Source organism: Hippopotamus amphibius, chromosome 8 (assembly GCF_030028045.1).
Source record: "Hippopotamus amphibius kiboko isolate mHipAmp2 chromosome 8, mHipAmp2.hap2, whole genome shotgun sequence".
In the NCBI taxonomy this organism is placed as follows: Eukaryota; Metazoa; Chordata; class Mammalia; order Artiodactyla; family Hippopotamidae; genus Hippopotamus; species Hippopotamus amphibius.
In genome coordinates this window covers 120293116-120312900 of record NC_080193.1, presented here as the reverse complement: position 1 = coordinate 120312900, position 19785 = coordinate 120293116, and the positions used below count along the sequence as shown (strand labels likewise).

At 37.6% G+C, this 19785-nt stretch overlaps 1 protein-coding gene across 2 annotated transcripts in view; it reads left to right on the top strand.

Moving 5' to 3' along the window:
* PPP1R1C (protein phosphatase 1 regulatory inhibitor subunit 1C) overlaps positions 1–19785 on the top strand; it is a 124668-nt gene that overhangs the window by 63174 nt on the left and 41709 nt on the right. For both annotated transcript variants that reach the window (XM_057745789.1, XM_057745788.1), the window contains exons 3-4: positions 778–815; positions 2775–2835. In XM_057745789.1, coding sequence (XP_057601772.1) covers positions 778–815; positions 2775–2835 — 99 coding nt within the window. The remainder of the gene's footprint in view (positions 1–777; positions 816–2774; positions 2836–19785) is intronic.

Genomic DNA, 19785 nt, shown 5'->3' with positions numbered 1-19785 from the left:
AGTATTTAAACCATGGCATCAATCTCTCAGCTTTGGGACTAACCTAAAAGTGAGGAAAGGTCAACTGGATCTAGAAGCCAAGAAGCAGAATCCATGCAAAGTAAATGAGGAGGTAGGACAGAAGCCTAACCCAGAACATCCTCCCTCTGTGTAAAGGGAGTATGTGAGCACCTCTTCCTCCTCCCTCCCCTTCCTCACAACTCTTTTCTACACAGACTATGTGGAAATTGCCCTAGAAATGTCATAAGATCTCTTTCTGACAAAGTTACTGATTCTTTCCAGGGACATACAGAAAAGAGGGTGCTCTTTTAGAGTCAGTGGTTGGGCTGAGTGGAAAAGTAGGTTTGTTCTGCTTACTGGCAAACTTAAGGAAAACTGACAGAGGCTACAGTCAATAGACAGCGCTGCAAAATCCATGAGGAGAGGAGGTTGTTTACCCCTTAGCAATGTGAGGTTGATGATGCCAACAATATTTCTAAGAGGTGTTTCCTTGGCCCCCCTTCTGGACTGCTGGAAGGTGGGCAATTTGGAATTTCAGGAGAGAGTTTCTTTTTTTTTTTTTTGCCTTTTTTAAACCTGTGGGAGAGGGTATATCTCAAAAGGAAATTATTTCTTTCTGCCTCTCCCTTCCCTCTCAGCCATTGGACTAAGCCATGAATACTGTATAAGCATAAGGCAGTTATTAAATCATTCTGTTCCATGTTATTGAAAATTTAATGTGCATATCATAAGGAAAAATGTTACCTTTCTAATAAGTTATACCTATTTCCCTTGCAGAAATAGATGACAAGAGGGTGACCAACACACAAGCAGAAGTAAGTTTTCTTATATTTTGTATAAATATGTGTCCCATCAACTAAAAACACAACCAGATTGATTTGATGTGATATAAAATATGATATAAATATAACTGTGTTATAAAAACCATTTAATTTCCTTTTCTTGACTGAACAAATAGTAAAATGGTGTCATTATATCTCCACCCCTAGGTTACCCTTGATTCTCCACCTATGAAATATTAACCTCTGGAAAAACTTCTAAAATAAACTATTGATTTTAGAGGCGAGATACGGTATTGATAATTTCAACTTAGTGACTGGCTGTGTATGACCATTATGGGTTGGGGCAGCCGATGTTGGAATCCTTAAGAAGGGACAGACACCTCTTAAGGGTCCTCTGGTGGGTGCAGCCAAGAACAGACCCTGAGGCCAGAGTCTCCCATACACATGTAGGAGTTCAGACTGAAAATATGAACCAGGGGAGGCTAGGAGAGCTGATAACATAGGATAAACAGAATTCAAGAAAATGAGCAAACCTGTGCCCAGAAATGGAACAAATATTGAACAGGGCTCATGCAGACTTAGTAGTCAATTCCCACAGCCACATGAGCAGGCATACAGCAAAACTCAGTGGAAAACGTAGAAAGAACAAAATACCAGGAAGTATCTCTCAAGACTTTTCTAAAAATTTAATGAGATTGTAAATATGAAATGCTTTGAAAACTAAACTCTTACATATAGTTTTTTATTATTTAAGACGTTTTACCAATGTTACTAAACAAACCAACTTTTCTGTAGAATTAATTTTCCACTTAATCTTTGAATGTCTATATGGAAAAAACATATAAGAAAACTGGAAGTGAATGCTTCTTAAAATCAACCAGATATGATGGAATACAGTAGAGGTACAACAGAAGGCTCAATCATCCACAGTCTATACTAATGTAGAGTTGCCCTGCCTTCATCTATGCATAATAGACTCATATCAAAACACTCTGCTCTGGAGAAATTTGCTTGTACCATTTGCTTTGGTGGATATGGATTTGGTAACTATTTGGTTGAATGTTTTACTTTTTAATAGATTGCTTTTGCATCAACTAAATACCAACATTCAGTGACTCCTTTGAGGGCAATTAAGCTTTATTATACATGAGTAAAGATGCCTCAAGCTCTATTCACAACTTCGTGAAACAATTTCTAAGTTTTTCAGACTCTGTACATTAGGTTCTTTCTAACATGCATGGAAATCCTAGAACAATCCTCAAAAAGTATCTTGTAACTATTTATACTTGAGCTTTTCCAAGCAAAAATAATTTCTCCAGACACTAAAACTCCTGCCTTTGCCACATTGAAATAATAAGTAGACACACTATTAAAAAGGAGTCTTTGACATAATCTGATTTGAGGTATAGACCGCAAGTATACAGTTTATCATAATAATGCTTTATACATATATACATTACCTATTTGTTTCTATCTAAACTTTAAATATTATTATTGTGGTTCTGACCCTGCAATATGTTCCTGTGTTCCAATCTGTATCATTTTTAGTGCAAAAATTTCTTCCTCAATAAATTAATTCTGATCCAGTGTGCTTAAGTACGAATGTTAAGCTGCAGTTTTGCTAGGAAAGACCTTTTGAACATATAAAAGAATATTACTTCAAGATGGTAATTGCAAGTAAATGGAGCTATTAGATTGAACACCTCAATTCCATAGGATTCTAAATTGATATTACTTAGCGAGGACTCTTATTAACCCTCCAGAACCATGAACAATCCTATGAGCAGATGTAATTATACCACGGACATAGCTTTTGGAGTATATTTTGTCCTGGCACTTACGCTTTTCTCTAAAATGGAAAGGATTAGTACTACCTCTTTTTCTTTCTTTTTAAAATAAACTAATGTTATTAGGTGTTTATTTCCCTCAAAGGGCTGATGGCATTGTACTTTTTATCCAAATATAAGACTTTTATTTTTTTTCTTTATCCAGTCACAGAACGCATCCCCTAAGCAAAGGAAGCAGAGCGTGTACACGCCACCCGCCATGAAAGGTACTGTTCAGGTACTGTTTCGGGTTGTTGTGAGTGTTGAGTTCATGGCTAGCAGGCAGTGTGTTCTCAGGCGCCTTATATCTGCTTATAAACTAGATCTAGTCTCAGCTCTACAACTTGGTAATATGATTATCATCAAGAGTGAAATAGGTGGTTGAAGAAGGGACAACTAGAGATGTCTCAAAATCTCAGTTTGGAAATTCAGATTTTCCAAAATATGACAGAAGTTTTCTTTTACCCTTCCTCACAAGTTTTCCTGGAAGAGATTTTTCTAGAATCTGTAATTACTCTTGCCAATGTTGGCAGATGATTATCTTTTTCTTTTTTTTTCTTGGCTTAAGCAAGCATGTCTTGAATTTCAAACAGATACAATGTAAAGCGTTGCGCCTTTGCCCTGTGTCAGGAGCAGCTCTAAGAAACTCAATCAAACAGCTATTAGCTGTACATGTAACAGCTGTTGAAGTAACAACTAAGAATGCTAGCTCAGATTCTGGCATTCTCCCAGAACTTCCACCCATCCCCCCCAAATTAGACCTGCTAAAAGAACATCTAAGTGTATCAGAATTTTGACCTACCTCAATTCCAAGGAAGGTTTATTTCTCACACAACAGTATTCCTGACATGAGGCAGAGTGGGTCCAACCCAGTAGCTGGGGTTCCAGCCTGGCACCTGGCCATTGGCCCAGTGGCTCATCATGCAGTTGTCCAGCTCAGTTTCAACTACAGGAGAGGCCAGCTGAGCAGCTTCCTCTGGAGTCTAGAGAGATATCTAAATTGGGGTTGAAATTTTCCACTCTGTATATTCTCTCTAGATTTGGGGCCTTTTCAGAGAGGTGGGATATAAATGGACACGTTAATAGCTACTTTCCGTAAATTTCCTTCCTGTGCAACTATAAAACACCATGTTTGCTTGTTCATAAGACTGCAGTAAATAATGCAATCATCAGCACTGCAGTTAATTCCAGGGTTAATTATTGAGGCTATCAGGCATCCTTCTCTCAAGATCAGTGTAATTATTTTTGAAGACATTTTCCCTATTGTAAGTCATCCTATACTTTTAAGACACATCAGTTTTGGCATGAATGGCCCCAATGAAAGATATATGTTCACTCATTTAATGATTTCCTCTGTTCTATTTTGGGTTAGCTTAACTGAATAAAGACTGTTCTCATGTCCTTAGAGAATAATAGCACTATTTTTAAAGGAAAATCTTAAAATCAAGGCCCCAAGGGCTCATGGCTTTCATTATATTTAGCTCACAAATATCATAAGAATGTGGGATCCTAACATTTAGGGAAGTTAGTCATATTGTACATTTTTACACATACTACTGTTGAGCCCTCCAAGATGGTCATTTAATGATAATCATTTTTGGTCATGAGTTAAAAGCTTGAGAAAGCACAGTAATTCTTTCATGAGGCTATTGGGGTATAATTACAAGCCACTTAGGTTCTCATTTATTACCTGTAAATACTTAGGAAAATCTCCTGCTACTGATAAACGAGAAGAGAGAGCTAAAGCCACATGTTTTATTCAGTCTACCTGTCCCTTAGAGCTAGAAATGAATATTTCAGGACAAAATTAAGCAATGGTAACATATAGTGCACTGTGAGCACATTAAGAAGCTTCAATCATAAGAAAGTGGAATTAACAGAGGAAATGTTATTGAAATGCAAAATCAATAACATTATTGCTCTGAAATATATAATTCTTCAAGCTGCAGTAGGACGTGCAATTTTTTTTAAGAACTTTTATTGAGACACAGTCGACATACAATAAACTGCATATATTTACAATGTACAATTTGGTATTTTTTTTTATTAGTAATATATATATGGCAATCCCAATCTCCCAATTCATTCCCCCCCAACATGCCCCGCTTTCCCCACTTGGTGTCCATATGTTTGCTCTCTACATCTGTGTCTCTATTTCTGCCTTGCAAACTGGTTGATTTGTATCATTTTTCTATATTCCGCATATATGTGTTAATATACGATATTTGTTTTTCTCTTTCTGACTCACTTCACTCTGTATGACAGTCCCTAGGTCCATCCATTTCTCTACAAATGTCCCAATTTCATTCATTTTTACAGCTTAGTAATATTCCATTGTATATATATACCACATTTTTTTATCCATTCATCTGTTGATGGACATTTAGGTTGTTTCCATGTCCTGGCTATTGTAAATGGCACTGCAGTAAATATTGGGGTGCATGTGTCTTTTTGAATTATGGAGTTCTCTGGGTATATGCCCAGGAGTGGGATTGCCGGGTCATATGGTAACTCTATTATTAGTTTTTTAAGGAACCTCCATACTGTTCTCCATAGGGGCTGTATCAATTTACATTTCCACCAACAGTGCATGAGCATTCCCCTTTCTCCACACCCTCTCCAGCATTTACTGTTTGTAGATTTTTCTGATGATGCCCATTCTAACCAGTGTGAGGTGATACCTCACTGTAGTTTTGATTTGTATTTCTCTAATAATTAGTGATGTTGAGCAGCTTTTCATGTGCCTCTTGGCCATCCATATGTCTTCTCTGAAGAAATGTCTAGGTCTTCTGCTCATTTTTTGATTGGGTTATTTGTTTTTTTGATATTGAGCGGGATGAACTGTTTATTTTGGAGATTAATCCTTTGTCTGTTGATTCATTTGCAAATATTTTCTCCCATTCTGATGGTTGTCTTCTCATCTTGCTTATAGTTTCCTTTGCTGTGCTGAAGCTTTTTAAGTTTTATTAGATCCCACTTATTTATTTTTGTTTTTATTTCCATTATTCTAGGGGGTGGAACAAAAAAGATCTCACTGTGATTTATGTCAAAGAGTGTTCTTCCTATGTTTTCCTCAAGGAGTTTTATAGTGTCTGGCCTTACATTTAGGTCTTTAACCCATTTTGAGTTTATTTTTGTGTATGGTGTTAGGGAGTGTTCTAATTTCATTCTTTTACATGTAGCTGTCCAGTTTTCCCAGCACCACTTATTGAAGAGGCTGCCTTTTCTCCTTTGTATATCCTTGGCTCCTTTGTCATAGATTAGTTGACAATAGTTTATCTCTGGGCTTTCTATTCTTTTCCATTGATCTATATTTCTGTTTTTGTGCCAGTCCCAAGCTGTCTTGATCACTGTAGCTTTGTAGTATAGTTTGAAGTCAGGAAGCCTGATTCCACCAACTCTGTCTTTCCTTCTCAAGATTGCTTTGGCTATTTGGGGTCTCTTGCATTTCCATACAAATCATAAAATTTCTTGTTCTAGTTCTGTGAAAAATGCTGTTGGTAATTTGATAGGGATTGTGTTGAATCTGTAAATTGCTTTGGGTAGTATAGTCATTTTCACAATGTTGATTCTTCCAATCCAAGAACGTGGTATATCTCTCCATCTGTTTGTGTCGTCTTTGATTTCTTTCATTAGTGTCTTATAGTTTTCTGAGTACAGGTCTTTTACCTCCTTAGTTAGGTTTATTCCTAAGTATTTTATTCTTTTTGTTGCAATGGTGAATGGGGGAACACGCAATTATTGAATGTAAAAAACGTTTGCTGGGACAGCAAAGTAGCACCAGATGTGCTTAATATTTCTGAAAGAAATCACTGTGACAGAATGGCCAATTAGGGCTTCATGAACAACCCAGTGAGTAGCTGGTTAGTAAAACAAAACAAACTAGCTAGACTCCTTTCTTCTTCTCTCATATTAGGTTGTGGGGAGTTACAGGATACAGAGGCCAAATGGCAGGAGAGAGATGCTACATCTGCCTACGCCATTTTAATTAATGCCCAGACAGACTAGTCTCTCAGCTCCTATATTCAGTTATTTTTCCCTCTTTCAGTTACTATGGTATTTATGGCGCCACCAGGTCTCAGAAAACAGAGACACGTCCACATTACCTCTTGTGATGAAGGTTTTATATGAAGGTGCATGGGTGGGTCAGGGGTAAGAAATAGAGCAGAGGAAACCATTTTAACAGGTACATTGTCAGGACTGATAGGCTGATGACCTCCAAATTCGTATCTGCAGCCCTAACATATCTCCTGAACCTCAGACTCCCATTTCTAACTAGCTACCAAATTTTTTCACTTGAATGAATGACATTCATTGAAACTTTTCCAATTTAATATGTCCAAACCCAAACTCATTGGTTCTTTTCTGGGTTTTCCCCATCTCAATAAATCTTATTCAATTGTTGAGAACAAAAATCTTTGCATAATCCTTGACTGCTCCCCCTGACCCAATCCATCGTCTACTCTTGTTAGTGCTAATTTCAAGATGCACCCCTTCTCTACTTTCCGTATCTTCCACTGCTACTACCTTGTGTGACCACCATTCTTTCTTGCCTGGGCTGCTGAAGTAGCCTGCTTACTGCTCTCCTGCTTCTGCCCTTGACCTTCTACGATCTAGTCTCCACACACAAACCAGAATAATTTTTCTAACTCACAAATGTGATCACGCCATCCCCTTGATCAAAATCCTCAAAAACTTCCTGCTGCATTCAGAATAGAATGAAAAATCCAATCATGGCTTACGAGACCCCCAATGAGCTGCACTGGCCTTTCTCCTTGATCTTATCTCCTTTCACACTGCCCCTTGTTCATTGGGGTTCAATGTCATGGGCTTTTTCACTATTTATAAACATCTCAAACACATTTTCAAATGAGAGCATTTGTACTTTCCACTTTCTCTGCTTGAGGAGGTCTTCACCCAGTAGCCTCACAGGGGGCTCAGCTAATGTTCCCTCTTCAGAAAAGTCTCCATTTTCTGATAACTGACCCCCCCACCATCACTATCTATGTCCTTACAACACTGCCTTAATTTTTTCCATGGCACTTATCATTATGTACCTAGAATGAGATGTTTTGTTCATTTGATATTCCCGGCATCTAGTACAGTTCCTGGCACATAATAGGTGCTCAATAAAAGCTTGTTGAATAAATGACCTGTAATGAACTGGGGAATCCAGCCACATTGTCATCTGCTCAGAAGAGGCTCTCTTAAGCCTTGTTCTACTAATTGTCATCCTTGTGACTCTGCTTCTATTTCTCTTTGCTTCTCTCTCTGCTTGATCCCCCTTTAACTCTAATGTTCTTACTTATCCATATGCTTCTGTTTTTCTAATTTTACTTTTTCCCATCCCCCTCTCCTCTGGTCAAAGAGAAAATCTGATTTGGAAAATTAGTTACCATCCAGAATGATGCATCAAATTGGCTGGATTCTTAAGAAAGGTTATCTCATGGACCACTGGAACCATTAGGTGGCTGCCTCTGACTAGAGCCTGGTTTCTCCAACAATCAGTTTGTAGCCAAGGTGGCAGCATCATATGAAACAAACTTGGCAATGTAAATAGAAGAATCTGAATATGGCTCTCTTCCTTTAGAGATATCTCATGACTTGATCAGAACATTTACTCTTAGAAAGTAATATTAGATTTAGTTTTTGGTCTTGCCATCTTTCTAGTCATAACATTATAGTCATTCAAAGCTGTCAAGCTTTAATATTAACTAGTACAACTATCTAGTGATGTATAAAACATCACTTTCATTTTTTCCACTGTATCTAACCTCAGGGTATTAGATTGGCTATGTTCTCTTGAAGGTTCTAATATGTTAGGCCTGGGTTGTAGCCAGATACTCAAAAGTTCCAGGTGATTCTGCTGTAGCAAGTCTAAAAACCAACCACATGTCTTTCTTATGTCATAGGTAGAAAGCTCTTGGAGATCAAAGATCATGAGATCAAAATTAGCATGTTCAAAACTGACCTTCTGATCTCCACAGCAAATGAATTTGTCCTTCATGTTCCTTTTCTCAGGAAGGTGCTTATTCTTGAGTTCTGGGAGTCTCCAATGACACACTATCTCTCCTTCACTCTCTTCATTAGTAGAGCACCAAGTCTTCTGGATTGCACCTCATTCATATCTCTCCCACCTTCCCCTCTTCTCTTTTATGTCCAATGCCACCATCACAATTCAAGTCACATTCATTTCTTTGCCAGGATATAAAAGGTTATTATCCATCTAGTCTCTCTCCTCTACTTCCCATTTGTTTGCTATACTGTAGCCCAGGTGAACTTTTTAAAACACGATCTGATTATGCCACTTCCTTGGTTAAAACTCTTCAATAGCTCCTCACTGCCTTTAGATAAAATTCCTACTCCAGAGCAAAGTTTAGAAAGTTTACTGCCTTATGGCTCCAATCTGCCTCTCCTTCGCTTACCCACTAGGTCCCAGCCATAGTGGCATTCTGCCAGCTTCTAAATGCACTAAGCTCTTTCCTGAAAGTTTGCATACATTCTTCTCTTCATCTAGAATATTCTCCCTTGTCTTCTTCTTGTCCTCATTCTTTATTTGGTTAGTTCTTTGTTATCACTCAAGCCCTGTCCTTAAAGTTCAGATCCTGAAATGATCTTCTAACCCTCCATTCTAAATTATCTGTAGCTATAAATTCTCTATTGATAGTTATACACTCTCTATAGTTCTTTCATTGCAAGTAATCACAATGTTCAATTATTTACTGTTGCTCCAACGAGAACAGAAGTAATCTATATGGCAGCAGTGACAGTGTCTATTTTTTTCATTACCTTATTTCCAGGGCTTAACACAATGCTTGAAACATAACCGGTGCTTATACATATACTTTTAAATAATTTTTTAAAATGTGCCTAACACTAGTGTTGGTGAATGAATTATTTCCTTAGGGTGTTTACCTTCTCTCTGGTCTATGAGAAAGATCTTCTCTCTATTGAAATTTATATTCATGGATTCTTGTTCTATATCTTGTTGCTATTTGTGATAAATTTAAAAATGACAACTATCTGAATATTTCAAGACATCTATCAGGTTTTTGCCTCACCCCTAATTTCTCTCTTTCCAGGTTAAAACATTTCAATGTCAATTATACCTGTGCTTTCACATTCACTCTTGACCTCCTAATAAGCTTCACTTTACCTATGGCATTCTAGAAGTGCATCAATCAAAATCAACTTATATTTAAGGTATGGTCTGACCAGAACAGAGTGGAGACTTCAGTTATACCTATCACCTCCTTTGTTCCTGATAATTTAATTCCATTAATGCAACCCCAAATTGTATTAACCTTTTCTGGCAGTCATATGCATTGGTGACAATAGTGAGCTTACCATAAATTCAAAACTTCCAAGCTTTTTTCATGTACTGCTTTAAAGCCATATTATTTCTAATGTATTCTTCATTTTTAAATTATATCTTTTCTTAACCAAAAAGCAAGACTGCTGTCATCCCAATTAAATTCCATCTTCTTACAGTCAGGCTGTCACATGAACACGTCATATTTCATATCATGATTCCATCATCTATTCTATTTTCTATTATCTCAATTGTTTGTCATCCACAGGTTATATAAATTTAACTTTGGTATCTTTATTCACATCTGTAATAGATATATCAAACAGGATGGGGCAAAGAAAGGCCTGTAACATACATATCTCCCTCTAGTTGACAGTGATCCCGCTGAAGGCCACCATTCAACCAATTATCAAATAGACTTATTATGTCATGATTACATCCCTTAAAACCGGAGGATATTATGAACATTCTCATTAGATGCATTATTATATTTCAGATTTGGTGTGCTGACCACATTTTTTTCATCTCTATAGATAAGTCATAAATTTGTAATGTATATTATGCATAAAAATCACAAGTTGAAGTTTGCATAGAAAACAGACTTACTTTTCCATTACCCTGTGTGATATAATGCTTTATAATTATGTATGTAGAAAGTTCTGAAGATTATCAGAAAAATGATAGCTGACTACTGAATACCCATGTGACTTCTCTGGTGTTTATATGGTGGTCAGTGCTGTAATTTACAGAACAGCCAATTAAATTATTGTTGGATAGCTTGAATCATGTTTTCAGAAAAGCAAAGTAGGTTTGAATCTTGGGGCAGGAAATGGCTGACTCATTTCCACCCCCATTTTGTGTGTGTTTTACTGGAAGGCAAATGCCTTCAACTGAAGATAGCAAAGCAAGAGCTATCAATTTAAAAGGAAATCTGAACATGAAACAAAGCAGCTGACTGAAAAACAGCTTTGTATAGCAGGCCTACTAGTATTACATTATCGTTCTTAATGCATAACAAGTCAGATTTTTCATGGACTTCTGAAAAACATCTTCTTCCCCGCATTCTTCATAATTTCTTCAAAAGAAAAGATTAACTGCCCAGAGATTGTTGTTCTGACATGTCCAGTAGGTCTTCTCTGAATGTTTACAGCATTGTAACTCCTACTTTTTTTTTCTCCAAAGATGGTTGTTATCTTGATATTTTATCTCAATTTAGCCTCTTTTCATAATAAAGCAATAAACACAAATAAGGAATAGCCCAGGGAAGGAAATAAATCAAACTGGCCCAATAAAAAGGCTAATGTGGATTTTGGAGGATGGTAGGTGACAGTGGCAAAGACGTGCCATGTAATATTAACTGAAGGATAATCTTCAAATCAGGGAAAGCTGTTGATTGTAATAATTTAATGGGACCCAGAATGAAAGGACATGGATATTGTGGGGGAAGCGATCAGTGTTCAAACCTCAGTGACACCACTTATTAACTGTTCAACTTCAGCAAGTCAATGATTTTAACCTCTCTCTTCTCTCATTAGTAAAATGGAGGTGATACCCACCCACACAGGACTATTGTGGGGACAAAATGAAACAATATGTGTAAAGAGCAAGCTTTGAAAAGGCACACAATATGTAAGATCTATTTTGAGTAACTATTTGAATTTGGATTAAGAGTCAGGTTCACCCCTCCTCGTTTCCCCTGAGCCTGCAGAAAGGAGGAATTTTGCACAGGGGTAGAGGCCACAGAGGGATGAAAAGTCTTGGAGATGAATAAACTACCTGCCAGAACTTTGCTCTCATCCCAGTAGGAACCGAAGAGTCAGGGTTAGAAATGTCTGATCCTAATAAGCATGTGGACAACCAAACCTTGCAACACTCACTCCACTTTTAATAGTACCAATCTCAGGGAGATCTGTGAAGTTGATCTTTCACTTCCTTTGTAACAAAATCCTGCTTTGCTTCATTTCACTCACCTCCTCCTCTCAGATACCATGTCCCTCTTTTCCCAGCTAACTAACAGCCCTCTCAGAGGTATTGATATTTAAATTAATAAATCTTACATTTCAAAAAAGCGTAAGAACAAAGTGATGGTTAATGGTAAATTTGGGAGTGCTAAAGGAGATCATACAACAAACATTTCTAGCCAGAGTGATGAGCAGGAAATTATATTATATAAATTCAGCCTATAATTAGGCAATGTAAGTAGATTAACAATGATTATATAGAACTATGATCAATTCACTCTTCCTGAGTTTGAAACCTCTTATAATTGTGATGAAAAAAAAATTCTCAAAAAGAATAGACCAGCCATAGTATCCTGTTTTCATCAATCCCTGCATGTTGAAAAGTCAGGGAGAAAAGGTAGCATGATCTTTTAGTTTCTCATCAGGCTGTCTCCACCACACTGCATTCCTTTTCTTAAACATTTCTGTCCCTCTGTGGTTCTTCTCCAGGTATCCATCACATTTGCCTTTCTAAATGTTGGCTTTTTTTGTTTGTGCTGATCCAGTTTATTTACTGTGTAGGGTGGGATTTATTTATGCAACTCAAGAAAAATTTAAAAGATTTCCAGATAACAAGGAACATTCTAAATATATACAAGTCTTGCTTAAAAAAAAAAAAAAAAGTATGCTTCTATATTTCCAAATCCGCTTCCTTCACTTCTCTTCAATTTCTTTCACTAAGTTTTATGTTCATCTTTCCTCATATCTTTGAATTCAGAAGGTGGGATCAGATGGGAGAACTGATCTGAGAATGCATCTTTCTTGAAAGTCACTAAGATGTCTTCTTTTCTGAGGTCAGCATTGAGAGAGAGTGAAGCAAGAGGAAAATTCCAGCAAGTATCAGTGAATTTAATATCTTATAGCATTGACACAGATTATTTGGTTGAAAGATTGAAAGGATCTTGAGATGAGTTAAACTGCAAATATGAAATGTGGGACAAGAAACTTAATCTCATGTGGTGCCAATTAAACTTTGAAAAGGACCACTATTCATCAATATGGTTCCATTCAGGTGTCTGTATATATTTACACCTACTTTAAGCTTAATCTTTTAAATTTATCAATACATTATTCCTCTGTTTAAATGACATAAAACTTTTAAAATTGCTTCCTATCTTAGAAGTAGGGGAAGAGAAGAACTTTTGTATTTGGTTGGAACAGATAAATCAAGACCCAGTGTCTCTAGGTTTTTCCCAAGTCTGCAAATGGTAAAATTCAGTTGCATAAGCGCTAAAAACATACTGACACACATCACATATGAGCCTCCACTGTGTATCAGGCACAGCCTTAAAGTGGTGCGGGTGCAGAGATGAAAGGCAAAATCCACACTTTCTGGAAAACCAGTCTGGAGGAAGCAATACATAAGTGGACAGGTAGAGCCCACCATGTTTAAGTCCTTGTATAGGGATTAGGGCAGAGTTATTTAGGGATGTGAGGAAACTCACTAGGTCTGGAGAACCAGAGGGTGAAGGCCTTTGGGATCACAAGAGGAAAAATCATGTTTACATGTATCTGCAGAGTTAAATGGACTGGGTCATGGAAAAGTGGAACACACAGCTCACCATTTTCATTCCTCCTGCTCATACAAACTTGCAAAGCATTTAAGATGATACCACAATGTAGACAGATGCTACGTAGGTCATCACAAAGTACTCTGCTGCTATGCAAAGTCTAAAAAGACCCCACTAATGGACTATATAGACATCACTTTGCAATGCATTTGGAAATCCTTGTGCATTTGATTCCATTTTAAAAGTCTGGTTCATGTCTTTGTCTTTCCTCTTAATAATATTACTTTTAAAACAGGGTAAGTTTCAACTCAAAGTATTCTATTTAAAAAAATAAACTTTATATTTTAGAACAGTTTTAGATTTACAGAAAAATTGTGATAATATAGAGTTTCCATATATGCTACATCCAATTTTTCCTGATACATATCTTATATTAAAATGGTACATTTGTTACAATTACCAAACCAATATTGATCCATTATTATTAACTAAAGTCCATATTTTAGTCATATTTGTTTAGTTTTTGCCTAATGTCCTTTTTCTGATCTAGGAACCCATCCAGGATACCACCTTACATTTAGTTTCCTTAGGCTTCCTTGGTTGTGACAGTGTCTCAGACTTTCCTTGTTTTTGATGACCTTAGTTTTGAGGAGTACTGGTCAGGTATTTTCTGGAATACCCCTCTAACTGGGATTTGTCTGATGTTTTTCTCATGACTAGACTGAGGTTGTGGATTTGGGGGAGAAAGACTGTAGATATAAAGTGACCATTTCACCACACGGTATCAAGTGTACATACTATCAACCTGACTTCTCACTGTTGATGTTGACCTTGATCACCTCGCTGAGGTAATGTTTGCCAGGTCTCCGCTCTGCAGAGTTTCTGTTTTTTTACCCCCTTTCCATATTTCATTCTTTGGAAGGAAGTCACCATGTGTAGCTCACACTCAAGGAGTGGGAAGTTATACTCCACCTCCCTGAAAAAAACGTATCTACATAAAATTATTTTGTAAATACACTATAAATTTTTTGGAATAAATTACAAATACTTATCTGTAATTCATTTTGCACAGAACATTTGTCTCTTCTCCATTTATTTACTTATTCAATCATTAATTTTTATCAGTATGGACTCATGGATATTTACTTAATACTCTGGGTTATAAGTAAGCTTAGTACCCTTGCTTTTAATAATTTTTACATTTTAAACTCACATTATAGGTCCATATGAGATAACAATGTACTCAAACCAAGTGTGCCTTAATCCTCTCTATCACCAACCTGCCTTTCCCCACTCCTGACAGCTGACCACACAAACCTGACCCTGTGACTCTTTGTTTACAACCCTTCAAACGTGCACCCATTTCTTTAGAACAAGGCCCTGGAAGTAGTTTGCAGGGCTATTTAGAATCTGGCCCCTCCTACCTGTCTAGCCCCACCTCCGATGACAGCTTCCTTTAATCTCAGGCTGCAGCGATGCTGAGCTACATATAGTTCCTTGAAAACAACACATGGTTTCTTGCCTCCACATTTGTTCTGTAGTTCCATTTGTATAGACATCTTTTCTCTGAGCCCCCTACTTCTAAATCATTTGAGCTGTGTTGCTCTGAGACTCAGAATGCATTATACCTACATATTGTGTGTATGGGTAATCCCTTCTAGCTAGACTGAATTCCTTGGAAACAGGGCCAATGTCTTATTTGTCTTTCAGGAGTATTCTTAAGTCTTCCATTTGTACTGATGAAGACTCTTAGTAAATGCTGAGTCAGTGACTGAATAATCTTTCTGATTTAAAAATGTCAGTTTAATGGCTTAATTTTAACCATATTGAAAAAAATTATAAATTTCTTATGTGTATTTCAATCACTCATTCATTTCCTCACTCATTCACTCTCACTCCACAAACCCGTATTCCACAAACACTTATAAAATGCTTACTATCTGCCAGGCAGTCATGTGTTAGGCTCTTTAGGTTGAGGATGAGCTAAACACAGTCCTCATCCATAGGAAACAATGCAGTCAAATGGAAAAGAAAGTTGTGTAAAACAATGATGATAATTCCATAAGATTGATGTGGACAACGTTATTTGAGTATGGAAGAGGAAACCACTCACTTTCCCTGTCACAGAGAGCAAAGACTTCACAGGAGAAATGAACTTCATCTGCTAGTTGAAGGATGGGTAAGATTTTCACAGGGAAGCCTGTGGGAGGGATTCCAGGCAAAGGGTTGAGCAGTTGCAGAGGCACAGAAGTCAAAGGGCAGGTGAACCCAGAACACTGTGAGGCTGGGAGTGAAGCCTGTGGAGGAGGAAACACAGAAAGATGCTGGGGACTTGGTCAAAGGTCCTGTGTGCCATGTGCTCAAGGGCTGGAATTTTATCCTAAGAAAACAGAGCACTTTTGGACAATGTTTAAGATTACTTGACATGTTACCTTGTTCTCTTGAGTGCTTTGAAAATATTAGGAAGAGGGAAAAGGATTAAGAAGTTGATTCACAGAATTAATTTTTTAAAATTAGTCTATCCTAGATTTTACTTGCCTCAGTGCATCTGCCTGTTTCCACTGCTCTTATTTATATAAGATGGCTAACTGCTAGCACCAACCTCTTTTTCGCTTGCTTAAAGGCATTTTGACTTTCTAAATGATATTTATGAGCTGTGAGAAGCTGAAATACTCCTCAGATTATCTTCCAAAATAAATGAATGGAAATCCAATTAGAAAGGTGTTATAAAATAAAAATGTCAAGATAAATTGAAGAATTGGTTCTTAGTGGGGCAAGTTTAAGATAGGATTACATTCTTACGAACTTGTGCTGGGCTATAAAATTTTTCTAAACATTCTTCCTTTTAAATCCTTATATTCTTGTCTGATCACAAGATAACTTTAAGAGCAGTTTCATTAATTCCTTTCTCAGTAGGTCTTCATCACAAAATACCCCACATTTGAATTGTCAGAACAGGCTGCATTCTTTCTGTGGAGTGTGTATTTTGGAACAGTAAAGGTATCAGTATTGCTGCCAATCAATATACAAATACTTATTAAACCTGAACTCTCTGCAAAGCTCTGAGCCATGTGTTAAACAAATGAACTACCAAATTTTAAAACACTCTAGGTCAAAATTTGAGGAATTTTAGTTTTTTCATTAAGAGACAAAAACACCAAACAGAAGTAAGAGTGTCCAAAGACTAGTTTCAGGAAATTACTAGGCTCACAAGATAAAAATTACATGATAAGCACCGCATTTATGATCTGTGTTCTGCATCTCTTTCTTTCTGGTATAATTACAAATAGGAGCCATGCTGTGTTTTCCTTATCCTTGACAGGTAAGCCAAAGCTATTTTTTTTTCCTTGACAAATTTTATTGACTGCATTCTCAAAACTAAACTTAAATGATCTCACTGACTTCCAACAAGCTATCTTAGAGCAAGGTTCTCATATGTTTTCCTCCATAAAACAACAAAAGACAATCTCAGCTTTAAATACACATGGACTAGAATTGATAAAGGATTTTGGGGGTTGAAAATGACATCATTTTGCCCCTTCTGAATCTGAGGTCATTGCTCAGTCTATTATTAAACATGTAATTCTTAAAGCATATTTGTCCTCACAGGCCCCAGCAGTCTAGAGGCAAATAAAAGAAAGGAAGTAAGCTGTAGAAGTAACAAAATGATTGCAAGAGATGTGCAAGCTGCCTGTCTGAGGAGGGAAGCAGAAACCCTAGAAATTTACACAGTTACATCACTGTGTAGGACAACATGACCAAAACACTGACCTGGAATCACTCAGAAAAAAAGTTGTACTATTTTTTAATGTAATATGCTTTTTAAAAGGCAGGAAAGTGAAACTATGCAATGAAAGATTTTATTTTTTAACGACTTGAGATATAATTTGCCACCAAAAAATTACCTGAAGAGTATAATTCAGTGTTTTCTGGTATTTAAAGAGTTGTGCAACAATTACCATAATCTAATTTTACAACATTTTCACCACCCCTAGATAATTCTTATACCCATTAGCAGTCACCATCCATCCCACTCCCTATACCTTGGCAACCACAAATCTGCTTTTTGTCTTGATGGATTTGCCTATGGAATCTGTATGCACTTCTAGGCGACTCTGATTGCATAGATCCATTGTTGGGCATTTGGGAGTCACTGGACTAGACTCTTCCAAGATCATTCCCTAGTCTAAGCTTCCATAGCACAGGTGCTATGACAGGTGCTGACTACATTCAAGAAGCAAGCACTTTATTCAGTGCTGGGGTTTCAAAAGAAATATGGTATAACCCTACCCTTCAGAACCTACAGATGGTGGTAAAAACAGAATATATCAATAGCTTTTCTTTTCTTTGAAGTAAGGACACTATTCAAAACTATTATTACAATGAGGGGAGGAGGACTACTGCAATAGGGAAAATGTTCTGATAATAGGCTATAAGATCTGAGAGGATCTCCTAAATTGATAACTTTAATAAAGTGTGAGAAGTAATGTAATAGCATATGCATAAGAAAGAGGCCTAGGACAGAGGCGAAGGGGTGGTTAATTCTGCAGGTAGATAAAGGTATAGAGCAATGGGAGCAAGTGAAATGGGTCTTGAAAAGCGAGAAGTTGTCCTGAGAATTAACAGCAGCTTACTATTTACTTTTTGAGGGCTTACCACATGCCTGTTATGCTAATTGCTTTCTATGCATGATCTCAATTATTCCTCACCAAACTCTGAGTCGGGTATCAATACATTTCTGCTGAATTTTAACTAAAGGGTCTTCCAACTAAAGCGCAAAGGTGCTGAGGCAGGATGATGGCAGCTTTGGGAGCCAGCAAAGGAGCGGGGGCAGGGACGGGGAGAGGTGGTGAAATGCTGAAGCTGCAGGGCACAGGTTTCCTCGTCAAGGTCTTCTTTAGCCAAGGATTCCTGAGCTGTTGACTCCAAAGGAATCATGGGCACACTATTCATTCATTCATTCACATATCTATTCAAGCATCTTCTATGCGCCAGGCATTGAGCTAGGTGCCAAGGCTACAACCGGTGGGCAAGACAGCATGGTTCCTACTACTGTGGAGTTTACATTCTGGTAGGGGAGACACACAGGCCAATTCCACCCCAGTGTGATAAAGAGGAATGAGAGGGTGCTGGGAGAAACTCAGTCTTGCAAGATGAGGGGGAGCTTACTGGAGGACCTCAAGCTCAGAGTAGCTGAGCACCACCAGGAAGGTGCAGGCGCTGACACTGTCACCCTTCACAAGGATCATATCCATCCCCCCGACCCTCTGCAGGCTCAAGAAGGTGGAGTCCCATTGCCACACCTGGTCCACAACAAGAGTCTTCAACAGGGCTTGCTCCTGTTTCCAGAGCAACAGGGTTTCCTCTGGCAGCCTCCTAGCCACCTTGTGGGCCATAGTGTAGCCATGAGCCTACAATGAAAGATTTTAAATCCCACTTTTTAAGTTTCTACTCACTGTAGTATGTACTCCACAGCGCATGAAAATACAAGTGTGAATGCCCTCTCATTCTTTTTCTGAAGTCTTTTTTCTTTTTTCGATTTTTATTGGAGTGTAGTTGCTTTACAGAGTTGTGTTAGTTTCTACTGTAGGACAAAGTGAATCAACTATATGTACATATATATCCTCTCTTTTTTGGATTTCCTTTCCATTTAGGTCACCACAGAGCAATGAATAGAGTTCCCTGTGCTATACAGTAGGTTCTCATTAGTTACCTATTTTATACATAGTAGTGTTTATATGTCAATCCCAATCTCCCAATTCATCCCACTCCACCCCCTTCCCATTTGGTATCCATACATTTGTTCTCTACGTCTGCCTCTATTTCTGCTTTGTAAATAAGATCATTTACACTAATTTTTTTCAGATTCCACATATATGTGTTAACATATGATATTTTTCTCTTTCTGGCTTACTTCACTCTGTATGACAGTCTGTAGGTCCATCCGCGTCTCTGCAAATGACCCAATTTCGTTCCTTTTTATGGCTGAGTAATATTCCATTGAATATATGTACCACATCTTCTTTATCCACTCCTCTGTTGATGGACATTTACAATGCTTCCATGTCCTGACTACTGTAAATGGCACTGCAATAAACATTGGGGTGCATGTGTCTTTTTGAATTATGGTTTTCTCTGGGTATATGCCCAGTAGTGAGATTGCTGGGTCATATGGTAGTTCTATTATTAGTTTTTTAAGGAATCTCCATACTGTTCTCCACAGTGGCTGTGTCAATTTACATTTCCACCAACAGTGCAAGAGCGTTCCTTTTCTTTAGGCCCTCTCCAGCAGCTGTTTGTAGACTTTGTGATGATGGCCATTCTGACGGGTGTGAGGTGATACCTCACTGTAGT